This window comes from Narcine bancroftii, chromosome 2 (assembly GCF_036971445.1).
Source record: "Narcine bancroftii isolate sNarBan1 chromosome 2, sNarBan1.hap1, whole genome shotgun sequence".
NCBI lineage: Eukaryota > Metazoa > Chordata > Chondrichthyes > Torpediniformes > Narcinidae > Narcine > Narcine bancroftii.
The window spans coordinates 367,972,870-368,000,099 of NC_091470.1; the positions used below are offsets into that span (position 1 = coordinate 367,972,870).

General features: G+C 42.0%; 1 protein-coding gene across 1 annotated transcript in view; it reads left to right on the forward strand.

The window, feature by feature from the left end:
- LOC138755850 (desmoglein-4-like) overlaps nt 1-27,230 on the forward strand; it is a 139,291-nt gene that overhangs the window by 96,528 nt on the left and 15,533 nt on the right. Inside the window, exon 14 of the mRNA XM_069922572.1 lies at nt 26,003-26,139. Within this exon, the coding sequence (XP_069778673.1) occupies nt 26,003-26,139 (137 nt within the window). The remainder of the gene's footprint in view (nt 1-26,002; nt 26,140-27,230) is intronic.

The window sequence follows — 27,230 nt, forward strand, 5'->3', positions numbered from 1 at the left end:
AAAGGATACAGAAGGAAATGGATGTGTGTGTGTGTGTGTGTGTGTGTGTGTGTGTGTGTGTGTGCGTGCGTGTGTGTGTGTGCAGAGCTGGGGGAAAGGATACAGAAGGAAATGGGTGTGTGTGTGTGAGTGCAGAGCTGGGGGAAGGATACAGAAGGAAATGGATGTGTGTGTGTGTGTGTGTGTGCAGAGCTGGGGGAAAGGATACAGAAGGAAATGGATGTGTGTGTGTGTGTGTGTGTGCAGAGCTGGGGGAAAGGATACAGAAGGAAATGGATGTGTGTGTGTGAGTGCAGAGCTGGGGGAAAGGCTACAGAAGGAAATGGATGTGTATGTGTGAGAGAGTGCAGAGCTGGGGGAAGGATACAGAAGGAAATGGATGTGTGTGTGTGTGTGCAGAGCTGGGGGAAAGGATACAGAAGGAAATGGATGTGTATGTGTGAGAGAGTGCAGAGCTGGGGGAAAAGATACAGAAGGAAATGGATGTGTGGTGGGTCAGGTTTTGAAGAGAGCTTTTGCCACATTGACAGTGTGAATAGAAATAGAATGAGGTGGAGGATTAACACGTGGCTGAAGGGGTGGAGTAAGGGGCAGGGTTTTAAGTTTCTGGATAACTGGGACCTTTTTTGGGGGAGATGTGACCTGTACAGGAAGGACGGGTTTCACTTAAATCCCAGGGGGACCAGAATCCTGGCAGAGGTATTTGCTAGGGCTACTCAGGATCCTTTAAACTAGAATGGTTGGGGGGAGGGAACAAAATAGTACAGAGCAGTAAGGAGAAGGTTAGAATGCAAACAAAGTAAGTTTGTAGTAAGTATTTGAATATGGATGGGCAGGTGATAGAGAAGGGAAATGCTCTGGAAGAAGATGAAGGGCAATTGGCAGGAAAAGGAAATAATGTTGTTATTAAAGATGAGGGAAAACAGGGATTAAAAATTGGGAAATCTCTGAAATTCATATATTTTAATGCCAGGAGTATTGTAAAAAAGGTGGATGAGCTGAAGGTGTGGATTGATACTTGGAAGTATGATGTGGTAGCGATTAGTGAGACATGGTTGCAGGAGGGATGTGATTGACAACTGAATATCTCTGGGTTTCGTTGTTTTAGGTGTGATAGAGTCGGAGGGGCAAGAGGAGGTGGGGTTGCATTGCTTGTCAGGGAAAATATTACAGCGGTGCCTAGGAAGGATAGATTAGAGGGCTCGTCCACGGAGGCTATTTGGGTGGAACTGAGGAGTAGGAAAGGAGAGGTTACACTTGTAGGGTTGTATTATAGACCACCCGGAGGGGACCGAGACCTAGAGGAGCAAATCTGTAGGGAGATAGTAGATATTTGTGATAAGCACAGGGTTGTAATTATGGGAGATTTTAATTTTCCACATATAGATTGGGAAACACATTCTGTGAAAGGACTGGATGGATTAGAGTTTGTGAAATGTGTGCAAGATAGTTTTTTACAACAATATGTAGAGGTGCCGACCAGAGAAGGAGCAGTGTTAGATCTACTGTTGGCAAATGGGATGGGTCAAGTGACAGAGGTTAGTGTTGGCGAGCACTTCGGGTCCAGTGATCATAATGCCATCAGCTTCAATGTCATTATGGAAAGAGAGAAATCAGGGCCAAGGATTGAGGTTTTTGATTGGGGAAAAGCTAGATTTGAGGAGATGCAAAAGGACTTGCAGGGTGTGCATTGGGACAATTTGTTTTATGGGCAGGATGTAGTAGAGAGATGGAAGTCTTTTAAAGATCAGATTTTGAGAGTGCAAAAGCTTTATGTTCCTGTTAGGTTAAAAGGAGGGGCAAAAGGTTTGAGAGAGCCGTGGTTTTCAAGGAATAGTGGAAACTTGGTTCGAAGAAAAAGGGAGGCATACATTAGATATAAGAAGCATGGAGTTAAGGGGATGTTTGAAAGATACATTGAATGTAAGAGGAATCTTAAGAGAGGAATTAGGAAAGCTAAAAGAAGGTACGAGGAAACTATGGCAAGCAGGGTGAAAACTAATCCAAAAGAGTTCTACAAATATGTTAATGGTAAAAGGAAAGCTAGAGACAAAATTGGTCCCTTAGAGAATCAGAGCGGAAAACTGTGTGTGACGCCTAGAGAAATGGGGGAGATATTGAACAGTTTATTTTCTTCGGTATTCACTAAGGAGAAGGATATTGGGAGATGTGAGATAAAAAAAGCAAATTGGGTAAATATGGGGAATATAGAGATTACAAAAGATGTAGTTTTAGGGCTTTTGAAGAATATAAAGGTGGATAAGTCTCCGGGACCAGACGGGATCTTCCCCAGGACATTGAGAGAAGTGAAGGAGGAAATAGCAGAGGCTCTGGCGGTAATTTTCCAAATGTCATTAGATATGGGGATAGTGCCGGAGGATTGGCGCATTGAGCATGTGGTTCCGTTATTTAAAAAGGGTTCAAGGAGGAAGCCTGGCAACTATCGGCCTGTAAGTTTGACGTCTGTGGTAGGTAAATTAATGGAGAAAATTCTTAGAGATAGTTCTTATAAACATCTGGATAGACAGGGTCTAATCAGGAGCACTCAACATGGATTTGTGGGAGTAAGGTCATGTTTGACCAATCTGATTGAATTTTTTGAAGAGGTGACTAGGAATGTGGATGAGGGTAGCGCAGTGGATGCTGTCTATATGGACTTCAGTAAGGCCTTCGATAAGGTACCACATGGAAGGTTAGTTAAGAAGGTGCAGTCTTTAGGTATAAATTTTAAGATAGTCAAATGGATTGAACATTGGCTGAAAGGGAGAGGCCAGAGAGTGGTAGTGGATAATTGTCTGTCAGGTTGGAGGCCGGTGACCAGTGGTGTTCCTCAAGGATCTGTATTGGGCCCATTGTTGTTAGTTATATACATTAATGATCTAGATGATGGGGTGGTGAATTGGATTAGTAAATATGCAGACGATACTAAGATAGGTGGAATAGTGGATAATAAAGAAGGTTTTCAAGGATTGCAGAGGGATTTGGGCTGCTTAGAAAAGTGGGCTGAAAAATGGCAGATGGAATTTAATGCTGATAAGTGTGAGGTGCTTCATTTTGGTAAGAAGAATCAGAACAGGACATACGTGGTGAATGGGAGAGCATTGAGGAATACAGAAGAGCAGAAAGATTTAGGAGTAACGGTACATCGTTCCCTGAAGGTAGAAACTCACGTGAATAGGGTGGTGAAGAAGGCTTTTAGTATGCTGGCCTTTATCAATCATTGCATGGAATATAGGAGTTTGGAGGTGATGTTGAGATTGTAGAAGACGTTGGTGCGGCCTAATTTGGAGTTCTGTGTGCAGTTCTGGACGCCTAATTATAGGAAGGATATAAACAGAGTGGAGAGAGTGCAGAGAAGGTTTACCAGAATGTTACCTGGATTTAAGCATCTAGAGTACAGAGAGAGATTGGGCAGATTAGGTCTTTATTCTTTGGAGCGTAGAAGGTTGAGAGGGGATTTGATAGTTGTATTTAAGATTATGAAAGGGATAGACAGAGTGGATGTGGATAGACTATTTCTGTTAAGAGGAGGAAAGATTAAAACAAGAGGACATGAGTTAAGAATTAAGGGGCAGAGGTTTAGAGGTAACATGAGGGGGAACTTCTTTACTCAGAGAGTGGTAGCCGTGTGGAATGAGCTTCCGGGAGAAATAGTGGCGGCGGAGTCAATTGTATTATTTAAGAAAAGGTTGGACAGGTCTATGGATGAGAAGAAGATGGAGGGTTATGGGCATTGTGCAGGGAGGTGGGATTAGAAAGGGGTGTTTGGTTCGGTGCGGACTAGAAGGGCCTAATGGCCTGTTTCCGTGCTGTAATTGTTATGTTTTTTTATGTTATAAATCAAAGTATTGATTACAGGAGTTGGGATGTTATGGTTAAGTTGAACAAGACATTGGTGAGGCCAAATTTGGAGGATTGTGTGTAGTTTTGGTCACCTAACTACAGGAATGATATCAATAAGATAGAAAGAGTGCAGAGAAGATTTATTTGGATGTTACTGGGACTTCAGGAAATGAGTTACAGGGAAAGGTTAAACAGGTGAGGACTTTATTCCCTGGAGCATAGAAGAATGAGGGGAGATTTGACGAAGGTATTTAAAATTAAATAGGTTTTTTCCACTGAGGGTAAGTAAGATACAAACCAGAGGACATGGGTTAAGAGTGAAAGGGGAAAAGTTTAAGGGGAATTTCACAGAGTGATGGGAGTGTGGAATGAGCTGCCAACTGAAGTGGTGAATGTGGGCTCAATTTTAACATTTAAGAGGAATTTGGACAGGTACATGGATGACAGGGGTATGGAGGGCAATGTACTGGGTGCAGATCAATGTGGGACTTGGCAGAATAATATTTTGTCACAGACTAGAAAGGCCAAAGGGCCTGTTTCTGTGCTATAATGTTCTATAGTTCTAGAGGAAAATGAGGCATAAGGATGGGGAAAAGGGCCAATGGAAACAAGAGAGGTTGATGTTAATGCCATCCAGTTGGCGGGTGCCCAGACAGAACATGAGGTGTACCTTTGCTACATAAAGAATGCTGTATAACCTACCCTTTGTGTAATAAATTGCAATCACAGGAGCTGTTTATTAACTGCATACTCACTTCATCGGGAGCGGTGCCAGCCGCCGCTGATGACATAAGCGATGTGGCACTCAGGGGTGTTACACATCAGTATACGGGTGATGGATCTCAGATGCAGAAGGAGGTGAGTGAGAGTATCAGGATCTACCCGTGTGGCGGTGAGAGGAGTTCAGCTGGGTGGTGTTTGGGGAGTTGAAAGATGCAGTGTTGTGTCCAGTGAATAATTAAAGAAAGTCGACTACACGGTGGCTGAAAGGAATGGGTGAGTGTACTCTTCATTGGTTTGTAACCTGTGGTAAATCAGTGGTGACTCTGAGTTCACAGAACTTTCTAATTTAAAATGGATAATGATGAGAATAAACCCCTTACAGGAGTAGTTGGGGAGGTCAAACTAAAGATCCCCCCCCCCCTTTTATTAATAATGCACCAACATTGTTCACGATCCTCGAAGCACACTTTAACCCTCAATGTGACGAGTCAGGAGACGAAGTACCGTTTACTTGTGGAGTGTCTTCCAGAGCAGATGGCCCTGTGGATCCGGATGGTAGTCTCCCATATGACATGCTTTTAAAAAAAAACTTTATTTATAGTCGATAATAGATAATACATACAAAATACAATGTAATACATATTTTTTCATGAAATCCCCTCCCCATCCCTATTCCTCCCATCCCACCCCCCCCCCCACTAATCTACCCCTCCCCAAGAAAAGAAAGATGGAGGAAAATAATTTAAACAATACATTTAAACGTATGTCGTGATTTGGGACCACACCAACCATGTATGGGAAAATATTTTAACAATTAGTACACGTCCAATCCATTTAAGGGCTAAAAACTTTAACAAAAAAAATATTTTGTAAATTATATGTTATCTTCTCTAAAAGAATTCATGATCTCATCTCCACATGCCATCGTTGAATATTCAATTGAATCTCATTCTTCCATGTAACTGCAAGACATTTCCTAGCTACTGCTAAAGCGAACCTGGAAAAAAGCAATTTGAGATTTATCTAATTTTAACTCTAAACACAATGATTTAATATTACCCAATAAAAATATCATAAGGTCAAATAGAATTTTAAATTTAAACATAACTTCCAAAAATTCTTTAATTTTATTCCAAAACTGTTTAACCGTCTCACATAACCAAACCGAATATAAGAAGGTTCCTACTTCCTTATGATATCTAAAACATAGATCTGAAATGACATATTTAAATTTCTTTAATTTCTCAGGAGTTAAATATAATTGATGAATAAAATTATAATGAACCAATATATACCTCTCATTCACAATTTTAGTCATACTATCTTCACATATCGACATCCACGCTTCCGGGGAGATAGATATTCCCAAGTCTTTCTCCCATTTCAATCTTGTCTTATATATATCTGGCTTGGGAGTTTTAACCTGCAATAAATTATACATATTCGATATGAAACCTTTCCTAGTACCATCCGTAATTAAACTCTCAAATTTAGATCTTCTGGGAAGACAAGGTACGCCCAAAATTTTCTAACAATAAAGTTTTAACTTGATAATAAGTAAAGAAAAAGTACTCAAAGGTACATAATATTTCTCTCTCATTCTTTAAAAAGACATAAAATGTCCTGCCTCTAACAATCTTCTACCAATTTCACTCCTTTTTTGTTCCCATAACTTCAATAATCGTAAATGGTAAAAGTTTATTTGGAAATAAAGTAGTCTTAGCTGAAATTTATACCTTCCGTACCTAACAGCTCATTCTTATTTATCTATAACTCAAGCAGATGTTTCAATTGTAAGTTGAAAATTTACAAATTGTAACAACATAATTTACAAATTGTAACAACATAATAACTGGGAATTCCATTGATAAATAAATTGACCCATCCTCTTTTCACCAATCTGAAATAATTCAATAGTGGCCCAAACCAAAGGAGTATGCACTTGAAACATTCTATTTATAAATTTTAATTGAGCTGATTCATTATAATGCTGAAAATTAGGTAATTGTAGACCACCCAATGCATATTTCCATGTTAATTTTTGTAATGAAACTTTCGCCATTTTGTCTTTCCACAAAAATAGAGGAGTTAATATCCTTAAAAAAATTCATAAGGTATCTTAAATGGAATGGATTGAAAAAATTATTGAATTTGAGGAAAAATATTCATCTTAATACAATTTACCTGCCCTACTTCCACCTATTCAAATCGTCTTTAATTCTAGTCAATAATGGTAAATAATTCAATGTAAATAAATGATCATAATTATTATCAATAATAATACCCAAATATTTAATACGATCAGACCATCTAAACGTCACAATATCTATACATGACGAATAATCCATCTCTGCCAAAGTCATAATTTCACTCTTCTCCCAATTTACCTTATAATCAGATAACGCTCCATACTGTTGCAAACATTCAGGTAAGGTCTCCAAAGACCGTAAAGGAGGAGTTAAATATATCAACATGTCATCTGCAAACAAATTGATCTTATATTCATTAGAATTCACCTTAATACCTGTTATCGCATTATCTTGCCTAATCATCTGTGCCAAAGGTTCAATAACCAATGCAAACAGAGCTGGTGATCTAGTTATTGCAAAAGGTGAAGATATCTGTCCATTCGTCACCATTCTCGCAGTCGGACTTTTATATAAAGCCTTAACCCAACCAATAAAAAGAGGCCCAAATTTAAGCTTTTCCAGAATCTTAAACAAAAAGCCCCATTCAACTCTATCAAAGGTCTTTTCAGCGTCCAAAGAGATTACCATCGGTAGGTTGGGTTGCTGCCGTGAAATATTAATCAAAGAAATCCTTTTTACTACATTGTCTGCTGAATAACGGTTCTTAATAAAACCTGCCTGATCCACATGATCTAAATCGGGTAAGTATTTTGCTAGTCTATTAGCCAGAACTTTGGCTACTATCTTATAGTCCACATTTAATAAGGAAATGGGTCTATATGATCTCACATTCACAGGATCCCTATCCTTCTTGGGAATCACAGTAATAATTACTTTACAGACAGTGTCTGGTAAGGAACCAACTTTAGCCGCTTGATCTAAAACATCCATCAACAAGGAACTAACAAATCTTGAAACTCCTTATGGAATTCAGAAGTGCACCCATCATCACCAGGGGATTTCGAAGTGCCTCCGTTAATTCGCTAACGGTGATACCAGTATCTAAATCCATGAAATCCCTATCATTTAAAGTAGGCAAAGTTAAACCAGATAAAAATTCATCAATAGCTACCTCATCCTGTCCGACTTCAGATGTAAACGACTTCTCATAAAATCTGCGAAACTCATCATTAATTTCCTGAGGGTTGTAAGTGATTTTCGACTGATATTGAATAGCATTTATTGACCTAGATGTCTGTTCTGTTTTTAATTGCCAGACTAAGACCTTATGCACTCTCTCCCCTAACTCATAATACCGTCACTTCTTCCTCTGTAAAAGCCTTTCAAATTTATATTTGTAGTGAATTATACAGCAATTTTAACTTTACCAATCGTATTTTTTTTATCCTCTGTTGAAATACATTGTAAATCTTTCTCCAGAATCTCTATCTCCTCCAACTTGTCAGTTTCAGCCACTCACTGCTTTTTTTCTTTAGCTGTGTAACTAATAATTTGTCCCTGTAAATAAGCTTTCAAAGCTTCCCATATTTAGAATCAATTGAACCTACAGTTATCTTCAAAAAAATTTTGGATATGATCCTGCAAAAAAGCTGCATCAAACCTTTAATTTTTTTTAAGGTATGTCAATACCCCTTTTCTTTTAATAGGATTATTTAGCCCATTAACATTAAAAGTAACAAAATTTAAATTAGCCATTTAAAGATTCTTCAATCCTCCCACCGTAAATGGTGAAATGCCTCCCCATGACAATCATACACAAAAAATTAAACTGCTCCTCCAAGAGAAATAGGAAGAAAAGAGTAAACCCATAATAAAAAAACCTCCAATATATATAAAAAAAGAATACCCAATGGTATTTCCTCCCTCAATCACATAGGAGTGACAAATGCCACAAAGTAGCCAATGAGTTCAGAAGGATTCACAGTTGGACCACCCTCCCCCCCAAACAGAACAATTAAAAAAAATACAGATATTCATCTCAAGTATGAAACTCTTCTTCCAAATCACAATTCAATTGGTCATCATCAGTACTAACATCAATCCCCTTGGGAGTAACAACAAGCTGCTGGGAATATTTATTTAAATTCTAACCCTGCTTGTTATAGGGTAGAGAATTAGCAAATTCCAAAGCCTCTGCATCATCCGAAAAATATTGAGATTGATAATCCCCATATAAAAATTTTAAGATTGCAGGATCATGAAAAACAAATTTATACCCATTCCTCCAAAGAACAGCTTTAGCCATATTCAATTCTTTATGATGTTTAATCACCATTTCACTCAAATCTGCATAAAAAAGGACCCTGTTATTTTTAACAAGCAAAGGCCCCCCTGATTATTTCTCACATTTTGCACCGTAAGTCTCAAAATAACACAAACAACGTATCAAAATAAACTGCGGTGGTTGTCCAGGAAATGGCTTCCTCCATATCGCTCTATGAGCTCTATCAAGTTCCAGTCCATTTGGGAAATACGTTGATCCGAAGACCTCCGGAATCCATTTTTGAAAAAAAACTGAATTGGATCCGGTCCCTCAAAATCCTCCAGAATACCAACTCTCTTAACATTGTTCCTCCAACTCTGGTTCTCTAAGGCATCAATCTTCTTCAACAAATCAGTCTTTTGTATCTCCCAACCAGTAAACTAATCTTCCATCTGTTCCATCTTCTCTTTACAGAAATCAACTTCATCTTTACAGTTAATAAACTCTTCTTCAATCTTTTTAAATTTACCTTGTTTTATCCGCAGCTTTCAGACATTTAAGCCACATCCATTTTAATTGTAGAAATTTCCCCTTTCATCTCTACGTTACTCCTTCATAATAGAAGAACCCAGGGGGGAGCCAGACTCCAACTTACCAGCCTGGCTCACCCTAGGCCGATCCTGAAATACTGCAGTCTCTTACTCCATTAAAAACTGCTCCTCTTCCTCCAATTCAATGAGGTCCTCTCCTCCGTCGGGAAGTCAGCTGATGTGATGCCACTGCGGGTTTCAGACACTCCCCCCCAGCCCAGGTTCACTGGGCCGGTGGAGGTCAGGTTCCTCCCACGGCCTGGGCCTTTGTAGGCATTGTGCGCTTGCGGAAAGTTCGCGTATGTACAGTTGATCATCTTGACCCGAGATTGAATGCACTGATCACCAGTGCCATCTTGCGCATCGGGATGCAGAGTTGGCGCCGGGATTGGAAAGGTCCTGCTCACAGACTGCCATTGAGGCCGGGGCAGCGAAGAAATTGAGTCCCCAGGTTTTGATGTTAAGGTAGGCTGAGTTTCTTCTGACACTACAACCAATTTAGTAGTCGTTTTCTTAGTTGCTTGAGCTTTCGTTTTTCTCATTGTTGGTAGTCTAATACTTCAACTATATTACCTACAATTTTTAGAATAATTTAAAAACTTTAATATGGGCTTAATGCCAGGAGGGGGTGTTTTCTGTGACTTCTTCCTACGCCATCACTCCACCCCCCCCCCCCCCATATGATATGTTTAAGGCAGCTATTCTGCATCATACTCAGTCGTCTAGCGAGACTTGTATTTCTCAGTTCCTGGATGATGACAGCTTAGCCAATAGGCAACCATCACAGATGTTGAGGAGGTGACGCAGGCTGGCTGGAACAGACCCTGTCGAAGGCGAGTTTTGGAAACAGAGGTTCCTTCGATGTTTACCTTGTCATATTCGAGAGCATTTGGTGAGTGTCTTTCGAATGTCCTCCCTCCATCAGTTGGAGGATTGTGCTGACCTTGTTATGTCCACAATGTCCACGTTGAAGATAGAAGGATTGGCTTCTTCCCCTGGTCAATAGGAGCAAATGGACTGGAACAACTGCTTAATGCACCTTGTGAAGTACCAACACTTCTCAATCGAAGATAACTGAGTTGGATCACTAAATGGGAGCACTGATTACACAGGTCCAGGCTTTGGCCACACAACGGAATTACTTCCGCTGACATGGTTGGAATCGTGGTGGTCGAGGACGTGGTCAAGGCAATGGACAGCATATTTGTTGGAAATGTCAAAGATTTGGTGCTGCTGCCTGGACCAGGTCAGCCACCTTGCAACTTCTGCCAATGGAAGGCTGGAAAATGACCAGGCCCGGCAGTAGAGGTAACTGCTGCCCATGGGCACGTCAGCTGCCATCTTTTCCTCAAAGATCATCTCTTGGGTGTTCGATTTCTTGTTGATTCCGGTGCAGAGATTTCAATGTTCCTTCCAACCACAGAAGAACACAGACATCCCAATATGTCATGTGCTCGTTCAGATGCAAATGACCCTCATTTTCAAATATATGGCCAGAGGTCACTCACGTTGGATTTCGGTCTCAAGAAACCTTTTTTGGTGGGTTTTCACGGTTGCAAACGTGGCAAATTCCATTTTGGGAGTGGATTTCTTGTCACATTTTTCATTGTTGGTGGATTTGAAACATCTCTGTGTCATGGACTGCAGCTCTTGTATGCAACTGATCTGCATCTGTCATCCCCTCCAATGTCATCAGCCATCTGACGAGCCTTCATCCTGGCTTCTGCCCTTTCCGAGCCTTGCTCAAGTGTTTCCCTCGCCTGGTGACCCCATCGTATCGTCACACAACACAGTCATTAAACATACAGTAACCCACCATATAGAGGCTCGGGGTCCTCCAGTGGTAGCACAGTCTCGTAGATTACCACTGGACCGTCTTAAAATCGCAACATCGGAATTCAACCACATGTAAGAGTTGGGCATAGTCTGCAGATCTGACAGCTGCATATGGTTTCCAAAAAAAATCTGCCCCGAACAATTCTATCGCGCCTGACTGATACAACATCCCTAATTTACTTCTCGGCACACGTCCATGGCAAACATGTATTTGTCAAAGTAGATCTAGTGTGTGCTTACTATCAGGTTCCTGTTGACTTTTCTGATGTCGCGAAGATGGCTGTAATTACCCCTTTTGGCACATTTGAGTTTCTGCGAACGCCATTCGGTCTACGGAACGGAGCTCTGACATTCCAGCAGTTTATGGATGACATACTTGCCGGCCTGGATTTTGTGTTTGTTTATGATATTCTGGTTATGAGTGTGGATGAAGAGGAGCACCAAGCACCACCTTCTCTCGTTGTCTCAGCGGCTTGATGAGTTTGATATTGCGTTCAGTCCCAGTAAATGTGTTTTTGGTGCTGCCGATCTTATAATTTTGGGACGTAGAGTTACATGACATGGTATTTTTCCCAATGAATCGAAAATGTGAGAGATTAGAGAATTTCATACACCTGTTACGTTTGGCCAGTAGGAATGATGAATTTTTTATCTCCAATTCCTCCCAAATGCTGCAACGTCACTCATAACCCTTCCTGAACTACTAAAACGATCTGATAGGTCCGAGTCCAAATGCCCATTAACTTTGGGAGATGATGCTGTGTGTGCTTTCAAGGATGTGAAGACTACTCCTGGGAATGCCACGATGCTTGTCCATCAAAAGCTCAATGCCTTGCTCTCTCTCTCACCATATATGCGTCTGTCAGGGGTGTGAGAGCAGTGCTAGAACAACGAGTCCAATTGGAACCTCTGGTGCTTTTTAGCCAAGCTGACACCAGCTCAGGCAAAATATAGGACGTTTGGTCGAGAACTCTTGGCCATCTATCTATCTTGCAGTGAAACATTCCTGCTTTTTATTGGAAGGTCGTTCTTTCACCATTCATACAGACCACCAGCCTCTTGCGCAAACTGCAAGTCCAAGCACATCTCTACTTGCCCAGAGATTCAGCACTTGGACTTCATCTGGTATTGCTGGATCAACTCTGGACTCCATCTTCAAGATGTGACCCTGGATGAATCGGGTGAAAAGTTAGGCTGCAATTTTTCCACAGGAAGGCCTAGGCTTTTTGTGCTGGTGGCTATGGCACAGGAGATTTTTGAGTCTCTTCACAATCTCACTTCCTGGTAGAAGAGTATCAGTCAAGCTAGTTATGGAGCATTTTACCTGGCCATAGGTTAAATGGGATGTTGGATTATGGGCAAGGACCTGCTTGCCATATCAATGCTCCAGATACACAAAATACAAGCTTGTACACCTAGACCTGGTAGGCCCTCTTCTGCCATCTTGACATATACGTACGTGCTCACATGTGAAGGCCAGACTATCAGGTGGCAGGAGGCCATTCCCAGCACCGATCTCTGCGGAGACAGTCACTAGTGATTTCGTGGATCGCTGGGATCCATCTTTTGGTGTTCCAGTCACAATCGCAACGGATCGAGAGTCTCAGTTTGAGTCGACGTTGTTCCGAGCTCTCACTGATCTTCTGAACATTTACTCGTATTCGCACTACGGCTTGTCATCCGCTGAGCGTTTCCATTGACAATTGAACGCAGCATTAACAGCAGGTGGTGTTGCATCTATGTGGAGTGAACGTTTGCCCATGGTTTTCCTTGGAGTGCATACTGCTGTTAAGGCAGATCATGGATGTTCATGGCAGAGCTAGTACATGGCACTACGTTAACCTTGCCAGGCGAGTTTGTGAATCCGAGTGCAAGCACAGTGCTCTATGATCCAGCTGGTCATGTTGATCGTCTTCGAGAAAACGTGAGATTACCGCAACTTACTCCTACACGATGGGCTTCACCTGCAGTGTATGTGCCGAATGATTTACAACGCTGTACTCATGTTCCTTCCAGCACGATGCCGTTCACCAACCACTTCAGACAGTTTGCGATGGTCCTTCTCAGATCTTATGACGCCACCCGAAGACTTTTGTGATTGGAAAAGCTGACAAGGTTTCAATCGACAGGTTGAAGCCAGTGTATATCAACGGTCCATGTTCTGCTTCAGGGCCACAATCAGAGGACCAGTTGCACCCTTGCCAATCGGGCTGTGCATGACCTGTCTTGCACTGTTGTATGAGGTCAGGCTGAACTGTCAGCCCTCCAGATCATTACGTAGCAGGACAATTGCAATCAGTAGCCTCCTTGCATGGCTCAGAGGCTGGGGGAAAGTAGGGGAGGATTGGTGTCACATACTTGCCTTCATCAGGAGCTCTGTTTCACCCTCTACCACCATCCCTGGCAGACATTCCAGGCACCCTCAACTCTCTGCGGAATTAAAAAAACTTACACTTGATGTTTTCCATAAACTTTCCTCCTTTCATTTAGTACAGATGTCCTCTGACGTGTGTGATTCTGCCCTGGGAAACAGGCGCCGGCTGTCCACCCTATCTATGCCTCTCATAATCTTGTAGACCTCTATCAAGTCTCCTCTCATCCTTCTACATTCCAAAGAGAAAAGTCCCAACTCTACTAACCTTGCCTCATCAGACTTGATCTCCAATCCAGGCAAAATCCTGGTAAATCTCCTCTGCCCCCTCTCCATAGCTTCCACATCCTTCCTGTAATGAGGTGACCAGAACTGAATACAATACTCTTAAGTGTGGTCTCACCAGAGATTTGTAGAGGTGCAACATGGCCTCTCTTGAACTTAATGCCCCTATTAATGAAGCCTCGAGAACGTGTATTGGTGAAGAAGGCAAAAATTGAAGGCAGACCTCAGGGTGGGGAATTCACACAGAGATCGGTGGGTGCCAGCAACGGGCTGCCAGGAATATGGTGAAGGCAGATTCTATAGCAGTGTTTTAGGCCACTAGACAGATGAATGACTAGGAGATGAAGCGATATCTATCAGGTGCAAAAGAATCAGAATTTATTGCTGTGAACATTTCACTAAATTTGTTTTGTGGTGGCAACACAGGTGCAAATATTGCTATAAATCACATTTAAAAACAAATAAATAGTGCAAGAAAATGAGTTAGTGCCTGTGGTTCATTGCCCTTTAAGAAATCTGATGGCCGGGGGTGGAGGGGAGAAGAAGCTGTACTTGTGCCGCTAAACACAAGCAGCAAAGTGTTAGTTTAATTTGGTGCCTAACACAGACTTGAGGGGAGGGCTGAAGGGCTTGTTTCTGTTCTGTACTGTTCTACCCTGAATTTGCTCTTCAAATGTCAGATATCCTCAAAGGGGAATTGAATGTCCTTGGGATAGGAGTCGCATGTAGGCTAGAGTGGCCAAGGGTGTCTCCTCACCCGAAGTAAACCAGATGTTCTTTTTATTACAACTCAATAGCTTCACATTGTCTGAGCTTGCTGTTATTGTCTGAATTCCCCATATGCATTTTATAGATCATGGGTCGAGGATTACTTGCTTGTGATGCCAAACCTATCATCTTTCCCTTGATTCCATCCAGGACTGGATGGCCTGAATCATAGGGAGATGTTGAATAGGCTGCGTCTTTATTCCCTTGAGCAGAGGAGGCTGAGGGGTGACCTTATAGAGCAATGGTTTTCAAACCTTTTCTTGCTACTCACACCACCGTAAGTAATCCCTATGCCGTAGGTCCTACTCCACAAACTTTTTTTCCCCCCCATGTGCCTGTCTGAGTCTTTTGAATGTCCCTATTGTATAAACCTCCACCATCACCCCCAGCAATGCTTTCCAGACACCAACAACTGTGTAAAAACAAAAAGCCCTCAGCCCTCAAGCCCTAACATGAACCCTCTGACATCTCCCCTAAACTTTTCTCCGCTCGCCTTAAACCAATGGCCTCTAGAATTTGCTATGGATGCCCCCCCCTGGAAAAAAGTGCAACCTCTCATAATCTTGTACGCGTCTATGAAATTGCCGCTCAACCTTGGTCACTCCACAGAGAAACCCCCGAGCTTGGTCAACCTTGCTTCGTATTCACCTACACATTCCATTATCCTGCGCTCTTATAGTAATCCTCTGATCTGCACATCTGTGGCCCCTTCTAGTTTCTCCCCACTCTGTTGTTGGAGGAGCGTTCCCTCCAGTCTCAGCCCCTTAATGCTCAGTCGCAAAAGGACTCTAGAATGTGGTCCTTCCCCACACTGCCCTTGGGTTGGCTGTGCCAAACCTTGGTGCATCCCTCCGAACACGCTCCTCCAGCCCGAAATGTGCACTGACTCCTCCGTGGGCTGGAAGACTCAACAGGTGTCAGCTGGAGTGAAGGGCGTCTTTTACCGAGCAGAGCATTTATTTTCCCCATCCTGAATACACCTTGAGAAAGCGGTGGGGAGCTTCCCTCTTGAACTGCTGCCGTCCTCGAGGTGTTAAAGACACGATGCTGGAGAAACTCTGCAGCCAAGGTAAAGATAGATAACCGACAATTCAGGCCTCAGGCCTTTATCGAGGTTTGAAAAAGTTTTGGCAGACGCCCGAACGAAATGGTGGGGAGAGAGGGGCAAGGGGAGGAGCATGGTTGCACAGGCAGGAGGCAATAGGTGGATAAGGGAGGGAGGGCTCACCAGCAAGCAAAAGGGAGGGGGGGGATTCCTCTGTGAATGAAGAGGGAAGGGGTGGAGAGCTGGTGGAAAGAAGGGAAAGGGGAGGGAGAACAGAGAGTAGGCTAGTAGAAACCGGAGAAGTCGATGTGATACCATCAGGTTGGAGAGTGTCCTCAGGGTGCAGCCACTATGCTGTTTGAGAGGGGGTACCCAGATACAGTGGAATCAGCCGGCTGCCCAGGGAAGTCAACCCATGCTCAAGTCCAATAGATAATGCAAAATAAAACAGAAGTGTGACAGAGCAAAGTTTCGGTTGAAATCGTGGAATGTTGCCTGGGTTTAAGCATCTGGAGTATGGGGAGAGATTGGACAGATTGGGTCTTTATTCTTTGGAGCGTAGAAGGTTGAGAGGGGATTTGATAGAAGTATTGTAGATTATGAAAGGGATAGACAGAATGGATGTGGATAGACTATTTCCGTTAAGAGGAGGAAGGTTTAAAACAAGAGGACATGAGTTAAGAATTAAGGGGCAGAGGTTTAGAGGTAACATGAGGGGGAACTTCTTTACTCAGAGAGTGGTAGCTGTGTGGAATGATCTTCCGGGAGAAATAGTGGCGGCGGAGTCAATTGTATTATTTAAGAAAAGGTTGGACAGGTATATGGATGAGAGGAAGATGGAGGGTTATGGGCATTGTGCAGGGAGGTGGGATTAGAAAGGGGTGTTTGGTTCGGTGCGGACTAGAAGGGCCTAATGGCCTGTTTCCGTGCTGTAATTGTTATGTTAAGGGCAGCATTGTTTTCCTCATGAGAGGTCCATCTGATGACAGAGGGAAGTGACCATTCCAGGCTTTCCGTGTAAAAACCGTCATAACAAGCCCTGCAATCTCTTTAAACTTCGCCCACCTCACCTAAAGTGCATACCCTCCAGTTGTGACAGACTTACCCTGTGGCAAAGATTCTGACAATCCATCCCATCTGTGTCCCTTATAAACCTCCATCAGGTCTCCCCTCAGCCTCTGGGGCTCCAGAGAAAATAAGCCAAGTTTGCCCAACTTCTCATTACAGCTCATACTCCTGGTGGCACGGTTAGCGCAACGCTGTTACAGCGCCATGGACCCAGGATCAAATCCTGTAAGGAGTTTGTACCTTCTCCCCATGACTGGTGTGGGTTTCCTTCCACCCTCCACCACATGGGGGTTTTTGGTTAATGGGTGCATTTGGGCGGCGCTGGCTCGTGGGCCTGAAGGGCCTGTTACCGGGCTGCATGTCTACGTTTTGTTTAAAATTTGAGACCGTTTTCATGAAGGGTATTTTCAGTCTGAAAAGTTGGCCTTTTTAAAAAAAAAAAAAATTTTTTTTATTTTTCACACTGTGAACCATATCAATCAAAATACATACAAACATTTCCCTCTTAAATATACACAGTGGCATTTTTACCCCCTTTTTCTCCCCCTTCCCCTCCCTACCCACTAAACGTTCAACAAATACTATACAATAAACCCATTAAACATTGTCATCACACAATGAAAACAAACAAGAAAATTGTGTCATCGACTTTTACACTCTGGGTCAGTTGATTTCATCTTCTTCTCCTTCTGTCACTTTAGGGGATGGAGGTCCGCGGTAGGCCCTCTCTGTTGTGTTCCATGTACTGTTCCCAAATTTGTTCAAATACTGTGACTTTATTTTTTAAATTATATGTTATTTTTTCCAATGGAATACATTTATTCATTTCTATGTACCATTGCTGTATTCTCAGGCTCTCTTCTGATTTCCAGGTTGACATTATACATTTTTTTTGCTACAGTTAAGGCTATCATAATAAATCTTTTTTGCGCTTCATCCAGTTTGAGGCCTAATTCTTTACTTCTTATATTACTTAGAAGAAAGATCTCTGGATTTTTTGGTTTGTTGCTTTTTGTGATTTTATTTAATACCTGATTTAGATCTTCCCAAAACTTTTCCACTTTCTCACATGCCCAAATTGCATGTACTGTTGTTCCCGTTTCCTTCTTACAGCGAAAACATCTATCAGATACTGTTGGGTCCCATTTATTTAACTTTTGGGACGTGATGTATAACCTGTGTAAATTTTTCCCATATTTCATTTTTTATCTTTATGTTTAGATCTTGTTCCCACTTTTGTTTGGGTTTACAGCTTGTTTCTTCATTCTCTTTCTCTTGCAGCTTGATGTACATGTTTGTTATAAATCTTTTAATTATCATTGTGTCCGTAATCACATATTCAAAGCTGCTTCCTTCTGGTAACCTCAGCCTGCTTCCCAATTTATCGTTTAAGTAAGTTTTCAGTTGGTGGTATGCAAACATTGTATCGTGAGTTATTCCATATTTGTTTGTCAACTGTTTAAATGTTAATAAGTTATTTCCCAAAAAACAATTTTCTATTCTTTTGATCCCTTTTCTCTCCCATTCTCTAAAGGAAAGGTTATCTATTGTGAAAGGGATTAGCTGATTTTGCATCAATAATAATTTTGGTAGTTGGTCATTTGTTTTTTTCCTTTCTACGTGAATCTTCTTCCATATATTGAATAAATGATGAAGTACTGGTGAACTTTTATATTGCACCAGTTTTTCATCCCACTTATAAAGTATATGTTCCGGTACCTTCCCCCCTATTTTATCTAGCTCTATCTTGGTCCAATCTGGTTTTTCCCTTGTCTGATAAAAATCTGATAGATATCTTAATTGTGCTGCTCTATAATAATTCTTAAAGTTTGGTAGCTGCCAACCACCTTGTTTGTACCATTCTGTTAATTTTTCTAGTGCTATCCTCGGTTTCCCCCCCTTTTCATAAGAATTTCCTTATTATTCGCTTTAGTTCATTGAAGAATTTCTCTGTTAAGGGAATTGGTAATGATTGAAATAGGTATTGTATCCTTGGGAAGATATTCATTTTAATGCAATTTACCCTCCTTATCAATGTTAGTGGCAATTCTTTCCAATGTTCTAAGTCATCCTGTAATTTCTTCATTAATGGCTGATAATTTAATTTGTATAGGTGGCCTAAATTATTATCTAATCTAATACCTAGGTATCGGATTGCTTGTGTTTGCCATTTAAATGGTGATTCTTTTTTAAACTCTGTGTAATCCGCATTATTCATTGGGATCGCTTCACTTTTATTTGTGTTGATCTTGTATCCCGATATTTCTCCATATTCCTTCAATTTCTTATGTAATTCTTTTATTGATATTTCTGGTTCTGTTAAGTATACTATGATGTCAGCTGCAAATAGACTGATTTTATACTCCTCCTTTATTTTTATCCCTTTTATTTTATTTTCTGTTCTTATCAGTTCTGCCAAGGGTTCTATTGCTAAAGTGAACAGTGAGGGAGATAGTGGACATCCCTGCCTAGTTGACCTGCTTAATTTAAATTGGTTCAATATATATCCATTTACTGTCACCTTCGCCATTGGACCCTTATATAATGCTTTAATCCAATTAATATATTTCTCTGGTAGGTTGAACCTCTGTAATACTTTGAATAAATAATTCCATTCTACCCTGTCAAAGGCTTTTTCTGTGTCTAAAGCAACAGCCACTGTTGGTGTCTTGTTTCTTTGAACTGCGTGGATTAAGTTAATGAACTTACAGACATTGTCCGTTGTTCGTCTTTTCTTAATAAATCCAGTTTGATCTAGTTTTACTATTTTTGGTACACAGTCGGCCAATCTGTTTGCTAATAGTTTAGCTATTATCTTATAAGAGTTAAGTAGAGATATTGATCTATACGATGCTGGTGTTAGAGGCTCTTTCCCCGTCTTTGGTATTGCTGTAATTATTGCTGTCTTACATGAATCTGGCAAGTTTTGTGTTTCTTCAGTCTGGTTCATTACTTCCAGGACAGGAGGAATTAATAAGTCTTTAAATGTTTTATAGAATTCTATTGGGAGTCCGTTCTCTCCAGGCGTTTTATTGTTTGGCAGCTTTTATAATATATCCTGTATTTCATCTATTTCAAATGGTTTTATCAATTTGTTTTGCTCCTCTTGCAATTTTGGCAGTTCAATTTTAGCTAAAAACTCATCTATTTTGTCTTCTTTCCCCTCGTTCTCAGTTCAGTATAATTTTTCATAGAATTCCTTAAAATTTTCATTGATCTCTGTTGGGTTATATATAATTTGTTTGTCCTTTTTCCTTGATGCCAATACCATTCTTTTAGCTTGTTCTGTTTTAAGCTGCCAGGCTTTTTTATCCGAGCTCATAATACTTATGCTTTATTTTCATTATGTTTTTCTCCACCTTATATGTTTGTAATGTTTCATATTTTATTTTTTTGTCCGCAAATTCTCTTCTTTTTGCTGTATCTTCCCTTGTTGCTAATTCTTTTTCTGTACTTAGTATTTCCCTTTCCAGCTGTTCTATTTCCCGATTGTAGTCCTTTTTCATCTTAGTTACATAACATTATCTGCCCCCTAATGAAGGCTTTCATTGCATCCCATAATATAAATTTGTCTTTCACTGATTCTGTATTTATTTCAAAGTACATTTTAATTTGGCGCTCAATAAATTCTCTAAATTCCTGCCTTTTAAGTAGGATGGAGTTTAATCTCCATCTCTACGTTCTCGGTGGGATGTCCTCCAATTCTATTGCTAATAACAGGGGTGAATGATCAGACATCAATTTAGCTTTTTATTCCGTTTTCCTAACTCTCCCTTGGATATGGGGTGACAACAGGAACAGGTCAATCCTTGAGTATGTTTTATGTCTACTCGAATAATATGAGTATTCCTTCTCCTATGGGTGTTGTCTCCTCCATATATCCAAAAGTTGCATTTCCTGCATTGATTTAACCAGAAATTTGGCTACTTTGTTCTTTTTGCTAGTCTTTTGTCCAGTTTTATCCAACTTTGGGTCCAAATTAAGGTTAAAATCCCCTCCTATCAATGTATTCCCCTGCATGTCTACAATCTTCAAAAAAATATCTTGCATAAACTTTTGATTTTCTTCATTAGGTGCATATATATTGACCAAATTCCAGAATTCTGAATATATCTGACACTTTATCATTACATACCTCCCTGCTGGATCTATTATTTCCTCCTCTATTTTGATTGGTACATTTTTATTGATTAATATAGCTACTCCTCTGCTTTTGAATTATATGATGCTGCCATTACGTGTCCTACCCAGTCTCTGCTTAATTTCTTGTGTTCCACTTCGGTTAAATGCGTTTCCTGCATAGATGCTATATCTATTTTTTTTCTTTTTTTCATTAAATTTAATAGCCTCTTCCTTTTGATTTGGTTTTGTATTCCATTAATATTTATAGACATATAGTTCAACATGGCCATCTCATACTCTGTTTACACCTCATTTCCGCTTCCTCACCACCACCTTTCCCCTTTTCATCTCTCGGTTTTCCCTTTTTTGAACTCAATGATTGACAACACTTCTAAAACATAAAATACTTCAACAACTCCGACATCTAAAATTCCCTTAACCCCAACTGTCCCCCTCCCCTCTCTGAGTTGCCCCTTGTCCCTTGCCAGGCAACCACATCTCTCCTCTCCATTTGGATTGCGAACCCGCTCGCAAGCTTCAACTGATTTCACAATGACTGTTATTCTCTCCCACCCAACCCCCTCCAGAAAATACTTTTATCTTCACATACAACAAAGCTCCCCCTCTTAAGTCCCCCCTTACTTCCTTTCTTCCCTTTTCTTCCCCTCCTTAGTTCTTACTTGTACATTATTTTTCTTCTTTATATGAAGTTTGTCATCATTCTTGTTCTTGTTATATCTCTTCATCTCTCTGTCTGTTTTGCAGGCATTCTGCAAATTCTCGTGCTTTCTCCGGGTCCGAGAACAGTCTGCTTTGCTGCCCCGGGATAACTATTTTAAGCACCGCTGGATATCTTAACATAAATTTATATCCTTTTTTTCCATAGGATCGATTTTGTGTGTTAACCTCCTTCCTCTTCTTTAGGAGCTCAAAACTTGTGTCTGGGTAGAAAAATATTTTTTGACCCTTGTACTCCAATGGTTTTTTGTCTTCTGTAATTTTATTCCTTGCTCTTTCCAATATATTTTCTCTTGTCGTATATCTCAGGAATTTTACTAAAACAGATCTTGGTTTTTGTTGTGACTGTGGTTTCGGGGCTAGTGTTCTGTGTGCCCTTTCTATTTCCATTCCTTCCTGCATTTCTGACATTTCCAGGACTTTTGGGATCTATTCTTTTATAAATTCTTTTATATCTTTACCTTCTTCATCTTCCTTAAGGCCCACTATCTTTATATTGTTTCGCCTACTATAGTTTTCCATTATATCCATCTTCTGAGCTAACAACTCTTGTGTTTCTTTAACTTTTTTGTCACTTTCTTCCAATTTTCTTCTTAAGTCGTTCACTTCCATTTCTACAGCCGTTTCCCATTCTTCCACATTTTCTAATCTTTTCCCTATTTCTGTCATGAACAGCTCTATTCTACTCACTTCTTCTTCTGTACTTTTCATTTCACTAAATTCTAGTGTCAACCATTCTTTTAATGCTCTCATTTGTTCTTGAAATTTTTTTAAATCTATGTACTGTCCATCTATTTTACCTTCTATTCCTCTGTGCAGAGCTTGGTCTTCTTCTCCTTCTTCTGTGTCTGCACCTGTGTTTGTGTCTTCTTCTTCTCTTCCTTGTATTTGTGTCTCTCACTTTGCTGGGTGTTTTTTTGCATAGCTTCTTGCTGTTGGTCCTCTTCTTCTGGGCTTGTTATCTGTTGGGCTTCCCGTAGCTGTTTTTCTTTCCTATTACTCCCTTTCCCGTTGCTTTCCTCTTCTTCCAGCTGAGAGCCCTCCTGTCGGGCATCTCAATCAGCTGGTCGCACTGTGTAAGTTCACTCCTCAGCTGGGCCCCCCTCCCGTCGGTGTTTTCTTTTTCCTTAGTGTGCGCATTGCACACGCGTGATTCCGTGTGCATGCGCAGTTGTGCACTTCTGTTTAGCAGTCCTGCGGTCGGGAGGTCGCGACTCTACGGGGTCACCACTAACCTCGGGGAGTGGGCTCCTCTCTCCATGGCAGCTCCCTGCCTCTTCATGCAGCTAAGGCCTTCTCCTTTCTCTTCCGGCGTCTTTTCTTTTATTCCCGTTGTTTTTGCTTTTTCCTTCTTGGGTGCCATTTTTGTTCTTTTCTCCAGACCTTTATCTTTTATTTGTTGTTTTGTGTTTCTTGAGGTTTGTGTTTCCTTCACTTTATTTCTTCTTTTCTGGAGAGGGCTGGTATTTTCCTACCGGCCACTACTCCATCACGTGACTCCTGAAAAGTTGGCTATTCTTTATCTCCCACTGATGTTTCTCCAGCGGATTGTTGCTTGCATTGGATTCCAGCAGCTGCAGTCTCTTGTGTGTCTCCAGCATCCAGGTGAAGTTCTTCTGCACCCTCTCCATCCTGTAATATGGGGACTGGAACGCCACACCATTTGACCAAGCTCAATTTTACACAGCTGCGATACAGCTTGCCAACCTTTCAACTCAATGCCCCCTCCTCCCCCCCCCCCAATCCAACCTTCTCCTTGTAGCTCATCGAAGCAGCATCCTCGCAATTGGTTGTAGTATGTGGGAGGGCTCAGTTCACAGATGCCTAGTGGACCATGTGTTTTGTGCCAGTTTGGACATCTTGATCTTTCTACACCCTTTCCTTCTATCAGCCAAAGGTTTTCCTAATGTATCAAAAGTAATGGTCATTTCCCCCCTGGATATCTTTGAGAGGCGTAACCTAGAATATAATTTCTGCAGGGACTCCACCCCCCCCCCCCCCATAACTCCCTTGTCTACACCTCCCTCCCACCAATCACCCCCTGGGCTTTGGGCTGCAGGAGATGCTCCACTTGTGTCCACACCTCCTCTCTCACCATCATTTGGCTGCCCAAACAGTCCTTCCAAGTGAAGCAACAATTCACTTGTGTATCTGTTGGGGTCATCTGCTGCATTCAGAGCTCCCGCTGTGGTCTCCTCTGCATCGGAGAGGCTCCTCTCTCTCACCCCTTTTCCCTCTGTCTCCTTTCTCAGAGCCAAAATCAATTCTCACCTCTCCTCTTATCGTATCCAATTAACACTTTTGTTGGTTTGGACTCCTTTCTTTTAAATTTAAAATTTAGACATATCGGATGGAAACACTTGCGGCCCAAATTAACCTGCAACCTCCAGTACGTTTGTGGCTGGTGGGAGGAAACAGGAATCCCCGGGGAAAAACCACGCAGGGAGAATGTATAAACTCCTTATAGACAGCATGGGATCGAACCCCAGTCCCGATCGCTGGCGCAGTAAAGGCATTGCGTTGACCGCTACGCCAACCGTGCCTTCCCTGCCAGTCTTTAGTCTTTATTCTGACATCTTCTGGTTTTTTTGCTTCTACCTTGAGGAAGGCTTTAGGCCGAAACATTGGTAATATAACGTTGCCTCCTATGGGCGCTGTGAGGCCGGCTTAGCTCCTCCAGCATTTCCGTGTGGTTTTACTACACTCACAGCCATTCGTGTTCCACTAAGATATGGGAAGTGGTTTGCAAAACCTCCCACCGTTCTTTCAAACTCCATAGAAATGTTTAACCTCAGAAGCAAAGTATTAAAGCAAGCAAAAACTGGAGAAACTCAGCTAGTCAAACTGTGTACTTCATATAGCAAAGATGATTTAGATTGTGGATTAAATGGTTTCGTTTCAAAGTTTGCAGATGACCCCAAGATAGGTGGCAGAGTACGAAGTGTAGAAGAAATCAAAAGCTTACAGAGAGACTTGGACGGCTTAGGAGAATCGGTGAAGAAATGGCAGATGTGATATAATGTTGAGAAATGTACGGTTGTGCATTTTGGTCGAGGAAATAAATGGTCAGATTATTATTTGGATGGGGAGAAAATTCAAGCCTCAGAAGTACAAAGGGACTTGGGGGGGGGGGGTCCTCGTGCAGGATACCCTGAGAGTTGGCTGCCAGGTTGGATCGGCAGTGTAGAAGGCGAATGCTATGTTGGTGTTCATTTCAAAGGGGATTGTGTATAAGAATAAAGAGCTGTTGATGAGACCTTATTTGGAGAACTGTGAACAGTTTTGGCCCCATATCTTAGAAGCAATAGAGCAAGGTTGGAGAGGGTGCAGAGGAGGTTTACCAGAATGATTCCAGGAATGAGGAGGCTAACATATGAGGAACACTTAGCGGCTCTTGGACTCTATTCATTAAAATAGAGAAGAATGAGAGGGGAGCTCATAGAAACATTTTGAATAATGAATGGATTGGACAGAGTGGATGTAAATAGGATGTTTCCCCTGTTGGGTGAATCGAGGACAAGAGGACACAGTCTTAGAATTAGAAGGCACCCATTTAAAACCAAGATGAGGAGAAATTTCTTTAGCCAGAGAGTTGTGGATTTGTGGAATTTGTTGTCACATGCAGCTATGGAGGCCAGATCTTTGGGGGAAATTGATAGGTATCTAATTAGTCAGGGTATCAAGGGATATGGAGACGAGGCTGGAACTTGGAACTAGATGCAAGAACAGTTTAACTCAGGGAGATTTCACAGAGCAGACTCGATGGGCTAAATGGCCTACTTCTCTTCCTGTGATCCTAACCAATGTTTCGGGCTTGAGCCCTTCATCAAGGTATGAAAAAAAGTAGACAGGCGCCCGAACAAAATGGTAGGGAAGGAGCACAGTCCCACAGGCATGAGGTAACAGGTGGGTAACGGAGGGAGGGAGGCCACAGCAGCCAGCAGGGGAGGGAGGATGGCTCTGTGAATGGAGAGGGAAGGGGGTGGAGAACTGGAGGAAAGGAGACAGAGGGATGGAGAAGAGAAGGAGAACAGGGAGTGGGCAAACAGAATCCAGATGGAGAATGTCCAGATGGAAGATCGTGTGTTGTTCCTCCAATTCATGGGTGGTCTTGGTGGGATAGTACTTCAGGCCACATGAACATGGGGGTGAGGTAGTTGGCCACTGGGAGATCCCCGTCACTGATAAAACAAGCTGTTGTTAATATTGGGGTTTCAGAAATGCCAGCTTGTGCTTACCCACTGAAATACTTCTTTCCAGTTCTTCCCTTGCTCCTGCTGCTGTTCTGCCAGTGCGGTCATGGAATTCCTGAGAAAACTACGTTCATATTGGCCGAGAAACCCGAAAGTCATGGAACCCTGGGACAAGGCGTTGGGGAAGGAGGACAATTCGACACGGTTTGTGACCAACATCACTTGAGTTTTTATTTTCAGGTTCACTAAACTCAATTTATCTCAGACTCCTTATCAACTTCTACCACCTCAGCTCACTCCCATACTCAGTCTGTCACAACTGTTCCTTTCTGGGAGTCCACCTCCCTCTGTTTGACCTGCCTGACTTGCAGGAATGTTTTAACTCCCCACTTTTCACAACCTTTATTTTCCTTTGCTTCTCTTCTCACATCGAGCTGCTCTCATCCCAGGGCTATTGTGAATGTTCTCTCATTCCGCCTGATCCTCGCAACCCAGTGACTAAACGACCTATGCGACTTCTCACCAAAGCACCTCTTAGAGAAATCCCCATCGGCCTTCCCCCACGCTCTCTGCAACTCAAAGTAACCTGGTTGCTCTCTTTTCCAGTTCTGATGAAGGTAATTGTCCTGAGATGACATCTGTTCCTCTTGGAACGTAGAACACTGTATCACAGGGCAGGTCCATGATATTAGTACCGATCTATATACAGTCATGCAATGCATAAAGTCTGTTCGGGCATCGTCTGACCGCATATACGTCAGTGGTCCCTTCGGAGAACGGGATTTAGTGGATGTAACCGGATGCAACAGCTTCCCGCAGGCACACGTGTATCTCACTTCTCTTGTATCCAAAGCGATTGCACTGCAAGGCGTAAAATAGTCCTATAGCACCGCTAAAGGCAGAGCTGCTGAAGTAAATGCTGTCCACACCAAGCAAGTAAACCAGTAGTTGCCGTTTATTCGAACCAAGCGCGTTCCTGTTTAGGGGAGGCGACAGGCTCACGGGAGCGATGTCATAATGCTGCTGTGAGGCCTGGCCGGTCCCCTGGCAACACACTCCTGCAGCTTGGAACTTCTGCGCAGTGGGGGGAAGTCACTGTGCCCTGCCACGATGGCTGTTAGCTAAGGTGACTTGGCTTGTTGTGTGTGAGGTTGACCCAGCCCACTACACTCCACTCCGCGCCCCCCCCCCCCCCCCCCCCCCCATCCACCGAATCACATTCTCTTTGGGTGAGGTTTGGGAGATTGTCTTTGGGTGGCGCCGTTGTGTAGGGGCAGAGAAAGGGTCTGAACAGT